Source organism: Rhyacophila brunnea, unplaced genomic scaffold (genome assembly GCF_057557595.1).
Source record: "Rhyacophila brunnea isolate RB1 unplaced genomic scaffold, BYU_Rbru_1.0 scaffold_3, whole genome shotgun sequence".
Lineage (NCBI taxonomy): Eukaryota > Metazoa > Arthropoda > Insecta > Trichoptera > Rhyacophilidae > Rhyacophila > Rhyacophila brunnea.
This window is the reverse complement of record NW_028232965.1, coordinates 27283930-27307466: the sequence shown is the minus strand read 5'-3', so window position 1 is coordinate 27307466 and position 23537 is coordinate 27283930. Positions and strand designations below refer to the sequence as shown.

The 23537-nt window shown below is 30.6% G+C and overlaps 1 protein-coding gene across 1 annotated transcript in view; it reads left to right on the top strand.

Annotated features, from left to right (window-relative positions):
* Positions 1 to 23537, top strand: part of LOC147068133 (GATA-binding factor C-like) — a 232569-nt gene that overhangs the window by 61162 nt on the left and 147870 nt on the right. The window contains exon 3 of the mRNA XM_085952253.1: positions 6277 to 6744. Within this exon, the coding sequence (XP_085808379.1) occupies positions 6277 to 6744 (468 nt within the window). The remainder of the gene's footprint in view (positions 1 to 6276; positions 6745 to 23537) is intronic.

Sequence of the window (23537 nt, the reverse complement as noted above, 5' to 3'; positions counted from 1 at the left end):
ACGTCTAACCAAGTGTATTGAGCTCCAAGGAGATTATGTTGAGAAATAAAAAAAAAATACAAAAATAAAAACTGTTTTAATGCTTTTTTCTAAGGAATTATTGACCCACCCTCGTACCTACATAATTTTGAAAACACAAATTTTTCACAATTTTGGTTAAATATTTGAAGTTAGTATGTTGTACCTACCCAATATTAAAAAAATAATTGCTTGTAAAATAATTATAATTCGATGGCTTAGTGTAAAGATATAGATATAAGATATATTTTTTGTTAAAATTGAGTCAACATACACAAAACTTATATCTTTATGCTGTAAAAATATTGTACGTCCGAATAGGATATTTGAGAAGATATTATAGCTTTCAAATAGGTAATAATAATTTGTCTATTTCTCATGCATCTCAAATCTTGAAATTCGATTTTCTCAAAACATACAAAAATGGACATACAATATCTTTGCACTAAAACATCTATATATTAGGTAGTTTTAATGTAATTTATAGCATTATTAAGTTCCTTCTCACCAGTGACAGTTTTACACGAACCAAATGAGTCGGTTGCTTTGAAAAATATACCAAAGTCTTTAAAATATGTGTATTTTTTTACAATCGATAAAAAAATCAATCAAAGATTTTTGTAATATATTTTCATATAAATACTGGCGTTTGTCAGTGCCAAAAGTTCTTCATATACGTTTAGATATTTTGCAGCTAAATAATCAATTTAATAATATTCTGATTTTATTCTTCAATAAGAAATTACGGTGCTGCGTAGGTACTTACAATTAATTAGATGTTGACAAAACATTTTAAATAAGAAACATTGATAATTAGAATTGCTCGTCTCTGCGTTGACCAATGCAATAATTATGGCATTCGCGACGCATTTCGCTTCCCATCCTCACACGTAAAGGCATGAAGCATCAGGAATCAGCCACCAGGTACCTCGGTGGACAATTAAGTGTAATTTGGTAATTACATTAGAGTCGGTGGCGGTCGGCGTGGGCACCGATGCGGTGACATGTTGTGTGTTGCCTGCTTTGCTGCGGCGTGTATAAATTTGTTCGTGTCGTACAAATCTACTTTAATTAAGTCACGATAACAGCAAATTTGAACAAGTTAAATCAGTTCCGTCCGTTACGTCAGAGAATAACAGATTCTGAAAAAAAAACAACATCATCATACACATTAAAAGTCTAATTAACTTTATAAATAATTGCGTACGAAACAATACTTAAATTACTCTGAATATTTCATGCTTCCTCAGCACTCAGTCATTAGTAAAGAACAGAAAAATAAAATATTCTTTTTTGCATACTATAATAAGTAACTTGAAAACACTGTTAGCTCATTAATTTGACACCGTCTTGACTGAGGCAGAAGTTGCATATTATTAAAATTATAATTCGCCATCTTCGATGTATCTTCAATGGCTGTTGAATGGCGATTCTTGTGGTGCAGTGCGTAAGGCGATTGCCTTCCACTCGAGAGTTCTGGGTTCAATTCCCGGTCAGGACACAATATATATGTTTTTTTTTGAAAGCCTGGATATTTGTGATTGTTCAAGATTACTAACAACCACCTTGTACAAAAAAGCAAAAACATGGTTATTAATAATTCTAAAAAAAAATAAAGCTATTGAATGTCGTTCCAGTAGATGGAAAATGTCTTCCTAGTTTACTGTTTTCTAGTAATTCAGACGCATTATAATATAAAACACAGGAATACAGACAAACAAATGTAGGTATAAAAGAAAAGCCAAAAAATTATATATATAATAAAATGAAAATGTAAGTAACATAAGCATTCTTGATGATTTAAAAGTAAGTAGGTAGGTACTCATTATTACGTGTCATAATTATTATAAAACATTGGTTATAAATGAATGTTTAATTATTTATTTGAATCAAATAAATAATCTTTGTATTTAAAAAAACGGACGTGCGTAAAAAAATATGAAATACTCCACCAATCTGTTATCAATACAAAAGCTCACAGCGATATTGTATTCGGCGAACTGTATACAATTTATCCGACGAAGGCAACTACCATTTTCCTCAGATTTTCGTGTCTCATTGAAATTGAATTTAATTATAATATAACCATCGACATTTGTGTGTCACTGACTCACTTACTCACTTACTTACAAATCATTCAGGTTAATGGCCGACTGTACATTAATCGTCCAGGAATGTCTATCCCGAATTCTCTTTCTACAGTTAATCACATTTAGCCTATCTGCGTTCTTCTTAGAGTTATTTCCCATTTCCTTCATAAACTTCTTGGAGAACTCTAGATTCATCGCATCTAACGTCGTGGTTGATACACTTAAGTCTTTACAGCTTACACCCTCAAAACATTTTATACCTATGCCAACTCTTGGTTAAAATTCAATGGACGTTTGATTAAACTGTGTGAAGAATTCATTTATTCCTAGGTATATTTCATTAAACACTAATCCATTTAATTTCATTGTTTACAAAACGAATTATTACCTATATATATATAGAAATACCTATAGGTATATATATAGAAAACGTTAAAATATTAACTAAATGAATAAGTTTATTCTTTACATCTACAAATTTCTACAATTTGAATACTACATTGCCTTACAAAAATATTTTTTATGTATCTACTATACCTACCTACAGTCGTTTATGAGGGTTCTTTTATTCTTTAGATACTCCATTCATCAACAAGTCAATGCAATTTTGTAATAAAATGAATGATTTTTTATAGAAATAACTGAGATAAAACAATATCTACTAAGGTTATTAACTAAAGTTTAACTTATAATAATTATTATTGTATACGTATTATAAAATACATGCTTTTAATTTTATTTTAATCTGTAGATAAATCTTTTATAAAATTAAATATTACTATATTTTAAAAAGTTTTAATGTAAAAATGTCTATGGAAAAGGTAATTGAAACCTTAAATAAAAAGTAAGTGAAATATTTCCGGATAACTGTTGTTTAATATTATTTTAAACGAATAAGATTTTTATGAGAAAAATGAAAAGTCACGTATGTACACGTGTAATGGTGCATTATAATATTTGATTTTTCAAATAATCTGGTAACAATTTAATAAAACGATTAGGAATCTAGCAATAGAGAAAAACATAAACATTCTTGTTCAAAACAAGCACCCCACAGTTTTTCCTCTGCCCCTATAAACTCACAATCTAAGGGCGGTTGGCATTACTGCTAGCTGTTGGAAAAAAAACGTAAACATCTGCCGTTTCATAAAAACATAACGATTTTTCGGGTAGGTACGTATGTAGTTGCTTGCCCGCGATCCTTATCGCGACCTCGGCGATGCCTCCGCGAGATAAGCGCTCCGGGTGGACGGCGATTGCTGAATTAGTGGAGTCGACGAGGTTCCGAAGTACTCCGGAAGCTTTCCGAAACAGCTTTTTGCGGAACTCTAAGCTTTCGTATTACTGTGTCTGGTGCAGTCGTATGCGACACAATTAAATAGGCTGCATCTTCGAATATATGATATTATTGACAATTAATTTTTATTATATTTAGTCAACAACTAATATGTTGGTACCCTCATAGTTATCATCTATTGTATACCTATCTCAAATGATTCTACATTAAAATTTTACACTCAAATTAGAGGGAAAATTTTTAATTGTGAATCAATTTTAGAAGCGTATATAAAGAACTCAATAAAAAATGGTTTTATTTAAATTCTTATAAAGCAGTGCCTCTCTCACTTAATCTTAAATGTATTTTCAGTGATGTAGTGAAAAATAAAACAGTATTGAGTCTTTGGTTTTTGGTTTTATTAAACATATTGATATAAGGTATTTTATTAGGTAGGTATATACCTAAAGATACTGAAATTAAATAATTATATAATTAAATGTACCAATTATATACTATTAATAAACCACTACACCAATGGGTGAAAGTAACGCTTACTCATTGATAAAATTATGAATAGCATCAGTTACAGCTGAAAATTGCTTAAACAAATTGGAAAATCAGATAAAGATAACGTGGCTCCAGAGAAGTAGTATTTTGGATCCCGGTGGCCCCTATCGGTCTGCGGGGGGCCACAGATATCCTGGGGAGTATAACATGCCCACTTCGACAAGGGATTAGCTGAAAACTTCTAGTTAACTATAATAATATAACCATTTCATTATTACCGTGCTTTATAATGGTTTCGATGCTGGATATTTTGCTTTGTCATACGTTAAGTGTTTTTGATGATTGATATTTTGTTACAGTATTTTATACAGTGTTATTAGGATATATAGTGTTGTTAAAGAAAGCTACGAGGTCAAATATTTACCTGTCACATGTACATTACTACCTAGCTACTTTATACCAGGCGTACATTTAGGTATATCAGGACTTTAGGGGTATTAAATTTTAAGAATACCCACACCCAGAGTGAGTTTTTTGATAGCAGGTACATAGTTTTACGATTTTGTATCTTATGTCTATCCTTTAGACACAACTGTTAGACATTATTTTCTCATGCCAAATATTCTTAACGTCTTTGAATGAAATATAATAATATGTGAATGAAGTAATTTTAATGTTATTAGGTGTGCTAAAATTATTAACTAAGCAAGAAAAGTGTCAATTGGAAATCTGACAATAATTTAATTAAATCTAAGGGATCTAAATTTTAGATAGTTAAATTTTATTTATCGGCTTTACAAACCGATGTGAATCTTAGCCGCTTCACGAAGAGTTTTCTTAACAGGTTTATGTTTTTGTGAGAAATGCATGTCAACCGATTGGTCCATGCTCTGGGTTTAAATACACATTAAAAAAAAACATGTGAATTATCCGGGATTTGAATACGAGACCCACGACTTCATAATCGGACAAATTACCGCTCGGCCGTCGCGAGGGTTTACTAGATTTACTTATTAGTAGGTACAGAATTACGTTCTCCTGTTTTCATTAGTCGATGGATTTGTATCTCGTATGGGAAAATTAAAATTTAAGTTTTATAATCATCACCTCTTTATAGCTCAGTAGGTACTTATGTGAAGTTTTGGTGTTCAATATAATAGGTTTGTCATATGTAGCTCTACGACCTTATGTTTCTGCAATTCGGAATTCTAGTATCCAATTGAGATGAAGACGTGAGTGATTTTACAAAGAGTATAAGTATATAATATTACAATAAACGAAGCAAATATATATAAAACTAAAATTTGCTGGGCTGTATTATGACTGTCAAATATTTTAATAGCGTATATATACTTGTAGGTACATATCAATACAATGTGTATTGACCATTATTTAAATACCTTACTTAAAGGGTAATTATGGTATAAACATAATAGACTTAACCATTTTGCGTGTGTAATATACGGATATAAAATTTGTACATTAAATTTAGATACCCTAATGACTGCAAGTAACAGCAAACATAGCATTAGCCATATGCCTTGAGGCTAGCAACATTAAGTGCAGCAAATCATGGTGGCCACATCACTACCGACATATGTTTTTTTTTTGTAATAATTGAAGCAATAAATGAATGAGGGGATGGTTTGACGGGGTAGGATCCCCCTTCATATTGATGCGTATTTACTATTGGCTGAGAATCCCGTTATAAATCGGAAGTAACGAATCAGATCTGAATGTAATGTTTTTAAAAAGGGGCTTGAGGTTTACAAAATACCAAGGGTTGTTCGTGTGAAAATACACAAGCATTATATTTGATGCACATTGTCTATGGTGAGCTTAAAACAAATTATATGTTTATTGCCACTTCATAACAATACGTAGATAATTACATAATAATACATTCATCATTCATTAAGCCCAAAATATTAATTACGATTTTATTTTAATGACGTGCCAATCAAAAATTGTAGCGTAACAGCTATGAGTATCACAACAATTCATTATTTTAGTTATTTATAATATTAATATAATTAGGCTAATACAGGCTTCAAATTTGTAAAGAAATATACAGTATATTTTTATAAAAATAATATTACACAGAATCTAACTATTAGATAGTTTAATCCACATGGAGAGAACAGATTGATAATGTCCCATTGAAACGGATGAAACTAGTCTTGAATTATTTGGAATAACTATTAAATATTGCATGTTATTTTAATTATTAGGTAGGTAAATCTTTTTCCGCAAAGAAAAATATTAAATATACCTAGATACTCGTATCTAGATTTTATTATTAGCCTATGGTTATAAACATTAAGTTGTTTTAGGTGAAATTTATAAACATTTCTCATCTTGCATTATTTTCTTTGTCAACAGGTCCTCGAGCCGGAGGTGCGCAAGTGTGTCGACCCCACTTCCACGCACCACTTCCCTGGCTGGAAGGCAAACCTTGGGGATATCAAGAAGACAAGCCATCTCCAGCTCCTCCAGCGCCTCATCCACTCTTCTCATTCCCGCCTACGCCCCCAAAAGATGCGACTCCCGACAGCGTCCCTTCGGCGACCGAGTACCAGGCAGCAGTGGCGCACGCGGCTGCAATGTCGGTGGCTTTCATGCAGCAGCAGTCGGAGAACCACCAACAGCAGCAGAACGACGTGAAGCCGATGCTGTCGTGCGCGGCGCAGGCGGCGAAGCAACGCGAAGGTTCGCTGGCGGGCGGGGAACAGGCGTCGTACGGGGGATACGAACCCGGCTACCCTGCCTATCCTGCTCCTCCGCCGCTGTACGCGCCCGCGCGACCCTCTTCGCCACACAAGCCCAGAGCCAAGTCGCGCACCAGCGCTGGTGAGCCCCCTGATTAGATTTTGACGCGCCTTCTCTTCTCTTGGTTAACCCCTTGTCATCTTGGAATGGGCGCTTTTAAATTCTATTTTAAGCTGCATACGACCAAAGTAACCATGGTTATTTAACATCGGGAAATATCACAAGTTAATCAAAGTGTAAAAGTCACTTTAAAAGTAATGATGTGGTATTTGTATGTCACCAGTAATTTTTTCTCATTTGTTTGGTTATCACAGCTGATTAAAGTAAATAATTATCAATTTTATTGTCTATTAATACTTGGTCAACATTCTTGATTCAATAATAATCTCGACTGCTTCCCGATGTTGCATTAACTGTATTTACTTAGTACGTGCGTAGTCAAAGGTTGATGTGTTTCACTGCAAGCTACTGATGTCAATTGGAAACAAAAAAATCTTAAAACAAAAAAAAAATAAACTTGATGAAGATTTTTGTTTATCATTTATAAGAAGAATAATGATAGCCAATTATTGATTCAAAATATTAATGTAATGGTTTTTATTGTTTTTGGCAGACAAAAGTCACAGTTTTAAAACATATCAGTCTAGTTAATTAAATTTGCTCTTTGACTTCTTCGTGCGTTAATCAATATTGGTTACTGTAAATTTTAATCTGGTTATTTTCTAGATTAATCCTTTTTTGTAACGTACGGAAATTTAGGCATGATTTACAAAGAATTTATCGTACTTGTCTAGATGTTAAAAATTTCTTTGTTTGTAAATTAATATAACAAATAATGCCAGTAAATTAATTAAACTATCAACATATAAGCTGTATTATTAAAAATTACCTTAATCATTTTAAATATAGGTACAACCGCGTATTTGTCCAATTTTTAGTAATGTTTTTATTACAAAATTATACATTATGTTTCAGTTCATTATATATTACGATATGTTTTCAGTAAAAATGAAAACTGTTTTTAGTAAATTAACGTTTTGCTATATGTTTTCTGAAAAGTTGCTGAAAATAAAGTATGCGGTGTTGAACTTTAAACACTACCTATGCTAAAAGAAGTCAAAGAGTAAAATGAATACGAACCGTAAAAAACTAACCAATTTCAATTAATATAATGGTGAAGGGGGTTCACAATAAAGTCATAGTAATTCAATTAGTTTAAATCACTGATGTAAGAGTCTGCTTGCTCAAATGGGCCGCCTCTTGAAACTTCTGGCCCTTGTGATGGGCCAGAAAGCAACACTTCATCACTCATTTGGCGTTGTGTCGCAATAAATGTCGCAATTTTGGTGGAGGTGTTCGTTTTAACTCACTCAATTTAGTCACTAACGTTTGCTTGTGTTGTGCTCACGACATCACCTTAATCGAGTGGAATAATAACTCATAATCATTTCTACTAATCAACACTATAATACATCAGCATTATGATATGTATGTAAACGGGGTGGAGATTAACAGTTTTTTTCCGTCACGTTAATTGTCACTTCAAAATAAACAGTGCGTACGAATACTATAGTCATAATGTATACTTTTAGCTAAAACAAAAATAAGCACGTAGTCATGATTTAATGCTAATACCTACCATAATTACATTTACGATTACATTTTTGATTATTTTAGGAACTAAGTATTTAGTTTTGTAGAGAAACTTAGGAAATTAAGAAAATTAAGGTATGGTTACACTCGACGAAAAATGAGCAAATTAATGTCTGAAAATATGATTAACATCAAGCAAATTTTCATTGAATTAAAATAATATAAGATACTTACAATAAAAAAATATCGATGTTGATATTGTATTAAATAACAATATCATACTTACCATTATTATTTCGTTTTTAAAGTAACGATAATTGTTTTTATATTCATTCTACTTGTTGAAAATTCACCGTGATTGTTGAAAATTTTAATTGATAGGTAGCAAGCAAATGCTATGTTTGATTTCAGTTTACCTATGTATCTCAAGTTTTACATCGCTTTATGGTTGATATTTTCGGGCTTTCCCCATTCCTTTTATCATCATAATAATATGCTTTTTTGTCTGTCTACTAAATATATGTCACATACGTACGAAAATATTCAAAAGATCTGTATAAATAGGTTAAATTTGGTTACTGCGTTTAACCACTATGTAAAGTCTAATTCTCAGAAATTTCGACTACTGTAAATGCATTCGAATGTAAAAATGAAGAAATACTCCATCTATTTACTATATTACCTACCAATGCTTAATTCTTATTGAAGTAATTTAGTGTGAATAAAAAGTAAACATTCCGAGAGTGAAAAGTCTGAAGAATTCTTATGAATAATATGAATAAAATATACTTTTATAAAGTTTAAAATTTCAATTAACGTTTTGAGTTATTGCACCACGTAAAATACTTGAAATACTTAGTTGTTAAATACTCGCAGTATGATTGAAACAATGCTTTTAAAATATTCACTTTAAAATAAGTGCTCAGGTACACGTTTGTTTTATATGAGTCAATTTCCATAGCTATTTGAAGGCGAGTTAATTGAGCTGGCAGTTTTCCATTTAGTTGCTCAACAAATCCGCTTTGGAGTTTTTCCGTTTCCCCAATTAATAAAAAAAACACAATGAAAAATTAATTACCATTAACTGTGTCACACGAGGAGTAGTCAATAAAGAATACGCATACATGATACTAATTATGCATTCATTCATGAGTATAGTCAGAACCTTAAACATTTAAATAATCAGCGATTTATATGAGCTGGGTGAAATATTTAAGTATAAAAACATTATCTTTTTGTGATTGCTACTAACTTAATTTAACATAGATTCTGGTATGAACCTATATTAATAATGGTTGCATTATGTTATCTGAAAATGATTCTTCATGACGATCATTATTATTGTAATTTTCCTTGAATTATTTTTGAATTGAAGAAACCTATATAACAGAAAGGAACCCACTTAAATTGTTGTTTAATGTATATATATATAATATTTACATACACATATATATCTCACCTTATATAACAACCAATACGTTAGAAAATAAGCATGGGTAGGGACGTCATATCGATACCTGATATCGGTATTGTATCGAAAGAAAGTTACGATGTTTGTTTGACGTCCCTAGACATGGAAACATCAGTTAGAAATTTAGAAATAGACCATGTGCAATTCATTCCAATCTAATTCCAGTGACAGATATTTAATATTAATATGGTATTCAAATCATACTAAGAACTATAAACGTATATTGTTAACTGTTAAAAATCTACTTATGTACCCACTTAAAACATTACATTTGTTCTATATAATAGTACCTACCCACAAACTCAAGGATGTTGGTTACGTTAACTTTAATAACATAATTGGTATTAAAACGCTATTAAAAGTTACTCATTTCTGCAATAACCATGCCGATTAAATAATTGTACCGCCTGTTTTGTACAAAGTAACGGAATGAAGTATCACAATCGGTATAGCAGTTTCCTTTTTGTCGACTGTCTAGTAATAATAAGTTGTTTATAACGAAACTACAAGTAAAATTATCGGCAAACATGTAAGTAAGTCGATACGTATGATGCGCTGACTGAAATTGAATTAATGGAATTTAATATTATTTGAGCATTTTTTTGGTATACGGCAGTATAAATAATTTCCATGCTAAAAATAGAAAAAAACCATTTAAGTTTTTTATTAAATTTTCCAAATAACTATATAATTTTCCTTTCTCTCCAACCAAATTCGTTATACTGGTGTATAATTTGGCGAATCGGACGTTAGGTGACCTTCAAAGCTATGTTGGGAATATCCCAAAGTAGCCTCCAACTGCCTTCGCCGGAGTACATTATTATAGTACCTATACGTAAAAATTTGGATTTAACTATTAATTTTTATTATATTTTTATACCAGTGACCACCGATATGTGGTTCGCTTCTCGAGTCTACTGAAATGTTTCATTAGAGTTTAAAATTTGATTAGATTATTTATTATATTTATGCTTTTCTCTAACTTGATATAATGTGACTTACACAAATAAGAGTTGCTGAAATGTATAATGGCTTATAAAATATTTATGGTATTTTTATAAGTCAATAAGTGTTTCTTAATTATGAATTATATTTTGTATTACAAAAATAATCCTGCATTGAAGTTTTCATCGCAAATTAAATAATTAAAAAATGCCAAACAGTTAAACGCAGTACGGTTAATATTTTAAAGTTAAAATTATTGCAAAATTTCCGTCAATGGTAAACTAGTCTTAAAAACCTTGAAGTAAGATATTTTTCATTTGAGAACTGCTTAGCAATAAGTACGCAGTTCTTTAAACAATGACTTTTATATTATAATTAAAGACACTTTAATTAATATGTAATATTAATATTTTAAATTGTTTGTCAATCCCTGAAGGCATTCGCTAATAACAACAGTTTCGTTCCGCGTAAAAATGTGCAGTATTAAAATGCCTTAAACGCTTTTGCATACATCAAGCAATTTGCATTCTTAATGACATCGAATTAAGGTCTCTTCTCGCTTTTCGCTTGTTTCCAGCAAAAATGCAATACAGAATGCGATTGTTCCATTGTTTCTCGTTATTATTTTTCAACATAGGTATAGACACCGCCAACTCTAACCGGTCCGGTACCCAATTGAATATATTTCCTAATACTTTTAAGAGTACATTACTCATCCGAAAACTAGATATATTCAGTGCACTCTACCTGCTAACTTCACTTAGAGTAGGTACATATAAGCCAATTAATAATTCAAATTTTTGTATGAAACGTCAAAATTTTAAAATAAAAATACCTACGACGGCGTCATATTAACGGTAGAAGATGTAATAGTATTTTTTTTTATGTGTAGGTACCTTAATCAGATTAGGTTGTATTACGAGAAATCGTTGTTAATTTCATTATAAAAAGTTTCAGAAAATTAGTTGAGCCAACACTACTGAACTCATATATTGTTTTTATCTTATGTCGCATTTACGCCTGCACCAAACCTTGTAACACAATAAACCCCTGAATAAAATACAAATACAACGATATATTCCCTATATTAAAATAGATTTGTATTCTCAGCTTTTTTAGCATGTTCGATCCACAGGATGAAGGTTGTATTAACAGATTTTTGTTTTGTTTTTACGAGAAATGGATGTTAGCCAATTTCTTTACATATGCAGTAGGTACGTAAGGCGGTGGTCTTTCATCCGCGAGCTCCGGGTTCGATTTTAGCCTTTGTGTCTGGGTGTTTGTAATAGTTTCATTTATATTTCTAAATACACGACTGTCATTTGAAATCTTGCGATGTTGTAGTGTTATAAAGAAACAAAAATACTCTGGGTCCAAACCCATATTGAAAAACAATATGTGATTTTTTTCCAAATCCGGAATTCGAACCCGGTATCCACTATATTTAACGAGTTATCAGGTTTAATTAATCCAAAGGTGACTTAATTTAGAAACAATACATAAGTAATACTCATACTTAACTAGGTACGAACATTTCTAAAAAATCTTAGTAAGTAAATTACTTCCACTTTTCGTTCCTAGGCGGAGAACACGAGACTCCACAAGGTGGAAGTTATTTTTATAAAAATTCTCACGAATAATGGTTGTTAAAAGTTTAACCATTTTGATACTTACATTGCATCAAACATGCATTGAAAAGTTAACATGCCTGTTTGTCCTGCTGCGGAATTAAAACCCCAAACCACGGTTTCATCTACCAACTCGGCCACATTGCGTGTTAATAAAACACCGTTATTTATTTTATTATGATGACCAATGACTAGTTTAAATTCTCATGTTGTTTTTTTCTCCGATCAACGTGTATTTGGATTCAAGGCATGGACCCTTTTACTATCGTGAACAATTAACAACCAATCCATGTAAAAATATATTATATGCAAACTATGTAGGTTTGTATGTTCCGCGTTGAACCGTTTTGTTAATTAGTATATACATATGAATCTAATCAAAAATCAAAACATATGTATAATAATGCTGATTAGTAGGTTTAGATAGTGACATACCGTAATCTTAGTTCCAACTTTAATTTGTGAGTTGATTAAGCTTAAAGATTGAATTCAAATATACGCAACTTTTGTATTCTATGTATATTTATGGCAGAGTAGAATAATTATGGACAGCAAACACTAATAATAGATTGATAGAATATGAAAAAAAAGGTTTAAAAACTACCGATATCTCTTACAACAAGTAAAAGCAAGGTGATGATATTACACGATTGACAATGCCTGTTTATGGGAATAAGCTAGTTTATAGATTAAATTACATACTTATACTGATAAATTAGTTGTTAGTATATACACTTAAAAAACTCCGTGTAACTTTTGGATATTTCCTCCATTCACCGATTATCAAATTCGACTGATGATATATACGATATATTTTTGGACGATTTTTTCATATCAATTTAGCCTTCGAAATTCAACCAATATTTCACCAAAGACGAAGAGTAAATTTATATGTAGGTATACGAGTTGTTCACATTCAATGCGACTTTGATGAGAGAATGTGATATTGAGATGTTATTAACTTTGACTCCGTGGTGTAATTGTTCGGCGCTACGGTCAATTAAGTTCGGTTGCGAGAGGCCGGCGTTCGAGTCCCGCGAAGAAATACGCCGGAAGTGTATGTACCTGCATACAACTAACTATACCTTTATACCATCTTTATGCTTACATACTGCGTTGTTATTAGTATATGTATGCTTGTGTCTTGCAATTTACGACGATAATTAGTATTATTGTTCACCTATGCACAAACTATATACCTATTTTACCTCTTTATAACGGTGTGTGTCATATTTAAAACGTTTTAGTGGTACTAAAATAAATTTATTAATTATTAAACAAATTAAAAAAAAAATAGATGTTGCTCTTAAATCGGGCTTTAGTCCATTTTTATAAAAAGTGGACTACAAAGAAAATTTTAACTCTAGATCTCTGGTGTAGGTCCAACTTCAATGCTGTTTCTCAATTATTGTCCAGCTCAAATTACGTAAGTATATATTCATAACATACGTGTATCTGCAATGTTTTCCATCCACATACAAAACAAATCATGGTTATTTGTAACTGAATATATAAAACGTTCAAGGGGGGACATGCTCGTCGAAGGTCAAAATTGAGTTTTTATTGTATTTTCAAACCATGATCCTGGACACTCCTTAAACGTTGTAGATAATTTATTTATATAATTTTGAAGCCTTATTATCCTTTATAGTTATTTTAAACATTTGATGGCAGCATAAAGTATTTTTGTTACATAAAATTGTATTCTTTTAAACCTCTCGCTCTAATGTTTTATAATATAGTCATATTTTGGTACATAACTGTGCAGTGGTGTTAAGATTTTTTACATTTATTAATTTTTAAACGCAGTTATAAAACTATTAGTATAATTTATTACGAGATAATTTTTGTAAAATATTCACGATAAAAAATTATATTGATAATCTCTGTGATCCCAAATTTGACAAGAATTAGGCATTTTATTATTCAAAAAATCGGCAAGATTAACACATTTGAAGATGATTCTAAAGATACTTATTATAAGCTATGTTTTTGACCATTCAATTGTGATAAACATCTTATGAATAATGATTACTATATAATAATTATTGACCTAAGAATAAGGTAGTGTTTTTTTGAAATACGCCATTTCTTTTGTCATTCCCTAGTGGTTAAGCGATTTTTTGAATAATAAAATGCCTAATTCTTGTCAAATTTGGGATCACAGAGATTATCAATATAATTTTTTATCGTGAATATTTTACAAAAATTATCTCGTAATAAATTATACTAATGATTTTATAAATGCGTTTAAAAATTAATAAATGTAAAAAATCTTAACACCACTGCACAGTTATGTACCGAAATACGACTATATTCTGAAACATTAGAGCGAGAGGTTTAAAAGAATACTATTTTATGAAACAAAAATACTTTATGCAGTCATCAAATGTTTAAAATAACTATAAAGGATAATAAGGCTTCAAAATTATATAAATAGATTATCTACAACGTTTAAGGAGTGTCCAGGATCATGGTTTGAAAATACAATAAAAACTCAATTTTGACCTACGACGAGCACGTGGGCCGTTAAAGAAATATTCCTAAATAGTTTTTTTTTTCGACCATGTCCGATCCTAATAGGATCATATGGGCCACCACAGAGTAGAGGTTTGTATTAACAGATTTTGTTTTTTACGAGAAATGGATGTCAACCACTTGCTCAACCTATTAGGTCCATTCCCTGATTCACTCACAAATTGAAAAACAATATATATGCTTGCCAGAACCAGGGTTCAAACCTGAGACCCACGGCGTGATAGTCCAACGCTTAAGCCGCGCGGCCACCGTGGGTGTAGTTTATACTTATACAATATTCAATTCACCTACATAAATGTACTACTATAGTTTTTCATTTTTTTCCAATTATAAAACAAGACAGTACAGTAAACTATTACCTATGATTTATTTTCTTATTACATCGTATTAGGTATTAATTTCTGTAATAAAAATACCAAATCCCGATAAACATTTTGAGAACTACTAAACAAAAATCAGAATTGTGTAATAGATCTACTAGTAGATAATAAACTTCACTTCTGTATATAGGGAACGGATATCATCACACAACAGGTTAAACAGATATAAACTTAAAAGCCAGTTGCCATGGACCAAGGCTTTGAAACCAGTTTCGATTTACGGTATTTAATCACGGTAAGGGCTATAAAGGACAAAAAAAGCTCGCCGAATATTTTCAAATATTATAAATATTTAATGCGCGTTTCGTTTACATGCCATAATTTTATGCATATTATGATACGGACGTTACAATTGAAAATAACGTATTATTTAAGACCAATGACATTAATATGTCATTGTTTAAGACTCGTTTAAGTTTATCCCATATTTTTCCACACTCGGGAATTAAACCTTTTTACAATAATTTCACCCACAAGGTAAGCCACTTCCCATTTTGGACTTTCCTGGATATAGTGTAAGTTATTAAGTCAAATTTTCTTTAAAAACACTGACTGATACCATTTTTTAATTAAAATTAATAACGAATTTAATATATAAAAGTAAATAAAACAAGTTTAACTACTAGGTTAGCAAAATATTAAACAAAATATAAATGCGAGTCTTCAGGTGTTTGTTTCTTTTTGCAACTAGGTAATTGCATTTGTTTCATCACTGACTCAGATACAGTAACACACATTGGTAATACCAATTAATAGGTATAGATAATTATATTATGTAGTTACATCGGGGATATATTGAATTAATATTCTCTTTGCATAATCGCATGCATGAATATATTATTCAGTGGCGGACTTGTAATATTACTGCCCACCTATCTCAGTAATTATGCTTCGCAGATATCCAAAATCCATATAAAATATATATTATATTATTATGTATTGGGAGAGGAATAACAATTTATTGTTAATTGTCACAGTAACACTACATAGAATATAATTTAAAAAAATAGTTGAAAAATATAGTAGGTATACACTAATATTTTCTTGGGAGTAAACGTTAGAAATACTGTGATTTTCAAGATTATTCACACTCAACATAAATAAATTGTGGACATCATACTGATATAATTATTATAAATTACTTATATTATAAATTATTATATTTTCTTATTCGTATATTTATCACGTTATGAAAAAAGGTGAAATATACTCATTTCTAGAATGTTAGTGATATCTCCTATTTTTCATCTCCGTAATAAGTTATTAATAACTATTGAATAATTTAGATTGGAAGCTGGTATGAAAGCTTAGTACAGTGGAAATAAATCGATTAAAATATCTACTTAGTTCTTCTATCGCTTAATAATTTCAATATTCAGATATATAATAAATATCATAAAGAAAATGACAAATAGATATCTCTAAACCTCGCGTTTCCATATGTGTTTTAATTACCTTAAAAACATTTGACATAATCTTATTTGTATGTGATTTAAGTCATTAAGGTGTGTTAATAATGCAAAAAGTTTTTAAAAGTGATGTTAGTAAGATTATAAGTCGTACTGCATAGAAGGAAAACGGCAAAAAGAGCTTATTTGACACATAGACAATGTTGACGAAAGAGCCGCGGCAATGACAGAAATCATTTGATATTTCAATGTTGCAATATATTTAAATAAAAATATCCCAACTCATTGGGAAAAAATTTGCCGTATGGGAAATATTGGGGAATAAAACCCTCACAATATTTCAATAATGATATGAGCGTCGCCACCAAGCCTCATGATAAACTTGTCGCATTCTAATAATTGTTGTCGATTAAACGAACAGAGCCGATTTATGATAATATTTAATATAACACGTTGTATTTATTAGGTGTCGGAATTAAGAAAGTGAGTTTTACTTTACAATATGTACATTTTGCCAATTCAAAAATTCGCGTCTGTTCTATAACAATGCTACCTACCTAGATTGGTGGCTTGATAGAGTCGTTGATTGAATCAAAACTCTTGCCAACGCTAATTTCTGTTATCGCGGATATTATAATTTTGATGAATGATAAACAGTGTCAGGATTTTTTTTAAATTTGACAAGTCACTCTTGACCCTCAATAATAATTAATTATATTACCTAAAAAATACTTCTTCAGAAGATTATTTTGTTTTTATTTATGTGCCTATCAAAACTCTGAGCATATTATATTATTCTCACGTTTATTTAGTATAATAGTCAGCTAAATATTAATCTTTATTAACATATTGTGTTGTCATTTTGTGAATACTGCTGAAGTATTGTATACTCATACATGTAATAAATGTCAAATTATTCAAAGGGTGATACAGTCAAAAGGTTATATATACAATAAAGTATTTAAAGTGAAACGGCTCTTATATATTAATAAATTGAATGCATTCAATAATGCCAGTTCAGTGTATTGAAACAATTGAAATGCCACCAATAAACAAGTGCCCACTATAAAAGAAACGTTAAGTTTAGTATACATTGAAGCGGAGGGTTACTTTTCATGAGTAAATCAATACAAAGGCAAGTGTTTTCTTTTGAGAGTGCTTGAACTTTGTAGCGTGTGATAAAGCATGGGAAATTTCTTGAGTTACGTATTGTAAAAAGACCACATATTTTGTCTATTTTCAAAAGTATTAACAATTTGTTGAAAATCAAGATGATTTTACTAAAAAAACAAGTGAGTTGAAGCAATAGGTTATTCGTTATATTACAGGCATTTATTAAAAATGAATGTTATACCTATATATTTGAATCTGTTTACAGTACGTAGGTACGTATATCATAAGAATGATAATGTTTTCTATTTTGATTGCATAGTACTAAACATATAAATTAAGTATATTATAACGAATTAAATATAAAATATTAATTTAGAATTACCTTAATTACATTGAAGATTAGTAAAGTAACTTTTTATTTGCAACACATTTAAAATAATGTCTATGGCAGGTGTTATTTAACCATTCATTGGATGGTTATGCCATTTTTACTAAGTAATAAATACATTACCTTACCTAATCTTGTTATCAAATTATATCTAAGTACCTACTCAATTCAATTTATTTGAAAACATTTTGTTACTTGCCGCAGATACAAACTTACGATTATTTTTTCGGTGGAGCGATAGAAAATTTACAGAACAATAAAATAAGTAGAGCGTATCAAGAACGTGTAATATTCACTAATGCTCATAGAAAATTATGACACAGGTATTAATTGAACATAAGAAACTTTTGTAATGATTTGATTAATGGCTTTGAAGAGTTTCACGAGGATAAATAAATTAGTTACGTTTATTTTAAAGTATTTATTTTAATTCACCATTGGAGAGCAATAGTAATAATCACTGAATTTTAATATCTGGCTTAAAAATTGTTTAAACTTCAATACTATGAAAGCTTGTTGGTACTTATATAAAAGAGTTATTCGGTACTGTTCGGTTATACGGAAAACAGCGGAAAACGCATTTTGAAAATAGCCGATAAACTGGATTATTTGTTAGTTTGGGTTAGTTTAGGTTAGGTTAGGTTTGGTAAGGTTAACCTAACAAATAATCCAGTTTATCGCCTATTTTTAAAATGCGTTTTCCGCTGTATTCCGTATAACCGAACAGTACCAGTTATTCATTAAAAAAGTATAATTTTTAGAGATATTTCACATCAGTAATTTTTCATTATCTTGTACTTAGTGATATTTTGTGTCAGTATTCTTATGAATATGATAATATATTGGCATTTTATACTGCCTAAATGAACATATTTTTAGCGGTTTTCGTAATATCCACAGTAGTTTCTCATTCGGGGAAATCTTAATTCGATTTTTAGTGATATAAAAAATTACTCACATTCTTTTCAAACCTAGATGTGTTTGTAATTATTTTACTGCAACTACTACAATACTTTTACACTATTACTTCTCTACCGTCAATAGGCCTATAGGCCTTTTATACTCAGTGAAAAAATAGTAAGAGCAAATATTTATAATTTTCTGTCATTCAATAAGGAGTTTTTTCGAGAGGATGTATAGTACATGATTAGCAGTGAAACCATTAAGAAAGGTAATTATTGCTGAAATAATCCATATAAGACACAGCTTTGCAATTGATCTAAATTTGATTCAGTAATAAAAAAATATAATATAAAACAATTTACTATGAGTAAAAGTCACATAACACAGAAGATCCTTCGTATGATCAAAATGGGTAGGTATCACATTTAAAGCCTTTTGTAGGATAATGCAGCACATAATCAAACTGATCACCGCGGTATATAAGTACATATATAAATTGTGTCAAACTATTATAAGCAAAAATTATATAATAATGTCGCAAGCAATTTAAAGTGATCACTTAAGTCAACACAGTTATTTATAAACGCAATGCAGATTTAAGGAAAAAATACAACATCGATGTTCAAAATCCTAACCAGCTAGCTATTATGTAATTTAGTTAGGAGATTCTGAGTATTTTAGATGTGAGATGTGTTTTTTTTTTTGTTTTATGTGAATCGATACTCCTGTCGTGACAATGTTTGGGTACGTGACCGTTATAAAAGATCGCACGGGTCCTTTGGCTAATAGGCCACCCTATTGTTTTCAAAATATCCAAGCTTTTGAGAAGCTTTTTATAAGCTCGAGGGTGAGGTTGGCCTGATTTACATTATCTGTTAACAGAGTCGCATTAGATTAAATTGTTTAAACTGATACTAAACAATTATTTAATTAAGCATCATCCTTAATCGTGTAGCCAAGTGGAATGATAACACGTTTATCAATATGTATCATAGAGGTATTATATGAATCATGTCAATCATGAAGCTTTGAACTAGTAAAATCAATATATTATTATGTCTTGCAAATTACAGCTGGGTCTAATTAATCATTCACGATGTGGTTGCTTTTTAAATTAAATAAACATCAATTTAAATCCACATTATGGAAAATTACAGATTAGGTACCTACTCTCTTTCCTCTATGTCTTTACTACTTTAATAGATATAACAAAATATCATCCATAAATGAAAAATATTATTTTATATTATATTTACTACGCTCGTCTTGGTTGAATGGTAGAATGGCTGCTTCTGAATCCATGAGTCATGGATTTGAATCTAGAGTTTGGAAAATATGGATCATGGGCCAAATATGTTACCCGACCAACATATCAAAATGTCCATGTTGCGGAGAATTACAGGATGGGCGCCAAATCCTCTGGGAATGGTCCGAGAATGTAGTCCGAAAGGGAAGAGATGCTCGAGTCGGTTCAACCAGCTATTGGGCCGATTGGGCCGTCCGCCCTGATCGTCAAAAGCGTAACTTTGTAGCTTTAAAAAAATGCGGATGTGTTCACTTAGTTTTGTATGGCCGTATTATTTTAGCTTTGTTTTTTTTAATTATATTATGTTAATTATTTTTTTTCTCCGTTAAGTCTAAACTCAGTAAAAGCACACTTGAGTGCGTGGCTACCGCAGTATTGGGTAACTGCTCTTAAGGCTTAAACAACTGATGATGATTCACACTAGAACGTATGGCCTTGTGTTATGCTCGATTAAGACGGAGTGTGATGCAGTGCGGTTGTTTTGTAAAGGTTTATGTTTGTGTTGTTGGACCTAATATGGCTAATAACCGTTTCTCACAAAAACTCCTCTATGAAAACGGTCAATTGATAAATGGTAAATATTGATGCAATACGCAAAGAAAAGTCTACGTTCATAAAGATGACATACTGGCGATGGATTTACATTTAAAATGTATGTTCATCTTTATTCAACAAGTTCTTTGATCACAATCATAATAATGTATTGATTCAATGATGGTTTATTTATATTTCATGAAATTTTTGTCGCTTTATGAGATTTTTGTTTTAAAAATTTATTTATTTATCGCACATTAAAGTGTAATTGTACTTACCTATATAATATGTACGTATTATGTTTTAGACAAGAAATATAATTCGTACATTATTGATGCAAAAAGTTGTCAACATCTTGATTTAAATACATATCTAAATCAATTTAGCGTTGTGTTATGCTGTGTAATTAATTATTATAACTGGCATATTATTTGCAAATAAATTCAATTAACAGTCCATCATAAAAAATAATAGGATGCCACATTGTTACCGTTTACCACTGTTCTACTTGTAAGCGGTCAGCTCGATCTCACACTTGCCGATGTTCTCATAATATTTTATTACTCTTTCACATAAAAAACCATCACATAGTTTGATCATAAATAAATATACCAATTTATATTGAAGGGTGGGTGTGTCCATTCACATTTTTTTTCGCCTCAGAAAGAAATCGAATTTCAACCCTTTTTTTATTTTCTATGCCGGAGCAGACCACGCGGCAAGGCCGACAAATTTTTAATATTAATTTTATTTTAGTATTATTTTTTAACGAAAGAAGGCGTTCCTATGGAATGGTCTCTCTTACGTGCTTTTGGCTCGGCGGGATTTTATATTATCAAAGTTATGATTTTATAATGTGAAACGAAAACATCGAGAGAAGAGAAAATATTATTCAGTACACTCACCTAAGTATCTAGAAATAAATAATAAGAAGTGCTTTTTTATCATTTCATGATTGATTCAAATGTACTTGTTAATAATTACAAGATAAAAAAAACTTTTTATATACCTACAACGTTTTTAAATTTTCTGTTGAATCATAAAAACTTGACTTGACTAGCTTAAACGACCAAAAAAATTGTATTTGATAGAAATAATACTGAAATGTCATTTTGACACTCATATTAATTTCCATAGTAACGCACGTATATATTATTAATTTAGATGTTAGGACCCTAGCAACCAATAATAGTGGATTGGATTACGGATTTCTACCGAAATAACTTTTCACACAAAACAGAATTAACTGAAAATGAATTCAATTCTACTTAAAAATGGCTAAAAAATGCATTGTGTTCTGATATATTCTAAAAGTTTCAAATGTCTAGCTTGTCGGGAAGTTAGTTAAAAATCGATTGCAAGATTTGTACCAGACAAACAACCACCGGAAAAATAAGAATACGACCTAATAAAAATGTTGTAAAAATGACTAAACCGGTAATATTTTTTTAAATAAAAAGTTAAAACATAATACTTAGCAATACTTTGTTTATTATTTATTTAATTACGTTCCAACGAGATTATAATAATAATAAAGAAAATTATACACAAAAAAAGAATCACTACATTTCTTAGTGTAATTATTATTGATGGTTATTAAAAATTAGATTGTTACATCATCTTGTTTGATCCTTTGATGATCATATAGGCCTCCGCAGAGTAGAGATTGTATTAACAAATGTTTGTATTTATACAAGAAATTGGTGTAAGCCACTTAGTCAACCCAGTAGCGAAGGGTAGGCTGTTAAAATCCGACATACATATTGCATACTAAACTTTGTTAGTCAAACGTATTTGTTTTCATTGAAATACGACTAGAATGTGTAGATATTATATAGTGTCTATTAATATTTAAAATTCAATTAAAAAAGTAACCAAACCCATCTACAATATTATGTATTCTTATTCAATGAAAACAAGTAAGTTTGACTGAAAATGTGTGCACTATTTTGTCGGATCACCCACAGCATACATAAGCTACTATGGTTTGCTTGAGACAGGGTTTAATTGAAGTTTAAAAACTAACCAACACCATCTGCAAATTGTGTTCTTAGTTCAATGAAAACAAATAATTATGACTGACATAGTTTAGTGTGTACTATTCAGGTCAAATATTAACAGCCTACCTCTACCCTTCGTCACTCGGTCAACCTATTGGGTCCACACTAAATACACGTTGAAAAATAACATGTGAACTTTTGCTAAACCCGAGATACTCATGACCCACAGCACTATAAGTATTTAAAATTTCTGCAACGGAATTCAGCCAAAAACAAGGGTATTATTTTCTATCAAACATACGTATTACTGAACGACTTTTATATCATGGTGTTACTGTTATGATCATTGAAAAACTTAATTAGGTAGGTAGATACATAATCATTGCATATTGTTTTGTATCAATTTATTTACCATAAAACAATGTAAATTAAAATGTTTGTAAAGGTTGATAAAAAAATGAACGATTTTACTCTATTCAAGATAAAAACATGTGGTCGATGTAAAAGTATATTATGTTCTTTTTTTAAATATTTTTTTCGGAAACACTTTCTTTCCTGTCGGTTTTTACTCTCGTTTTCAAGCACATAAATCTCAGTTGATAATAGCGCCGAGGTAAACTTTTTCATAACCGGAGCATGGCTTATGAGATCACGTAATACATAATA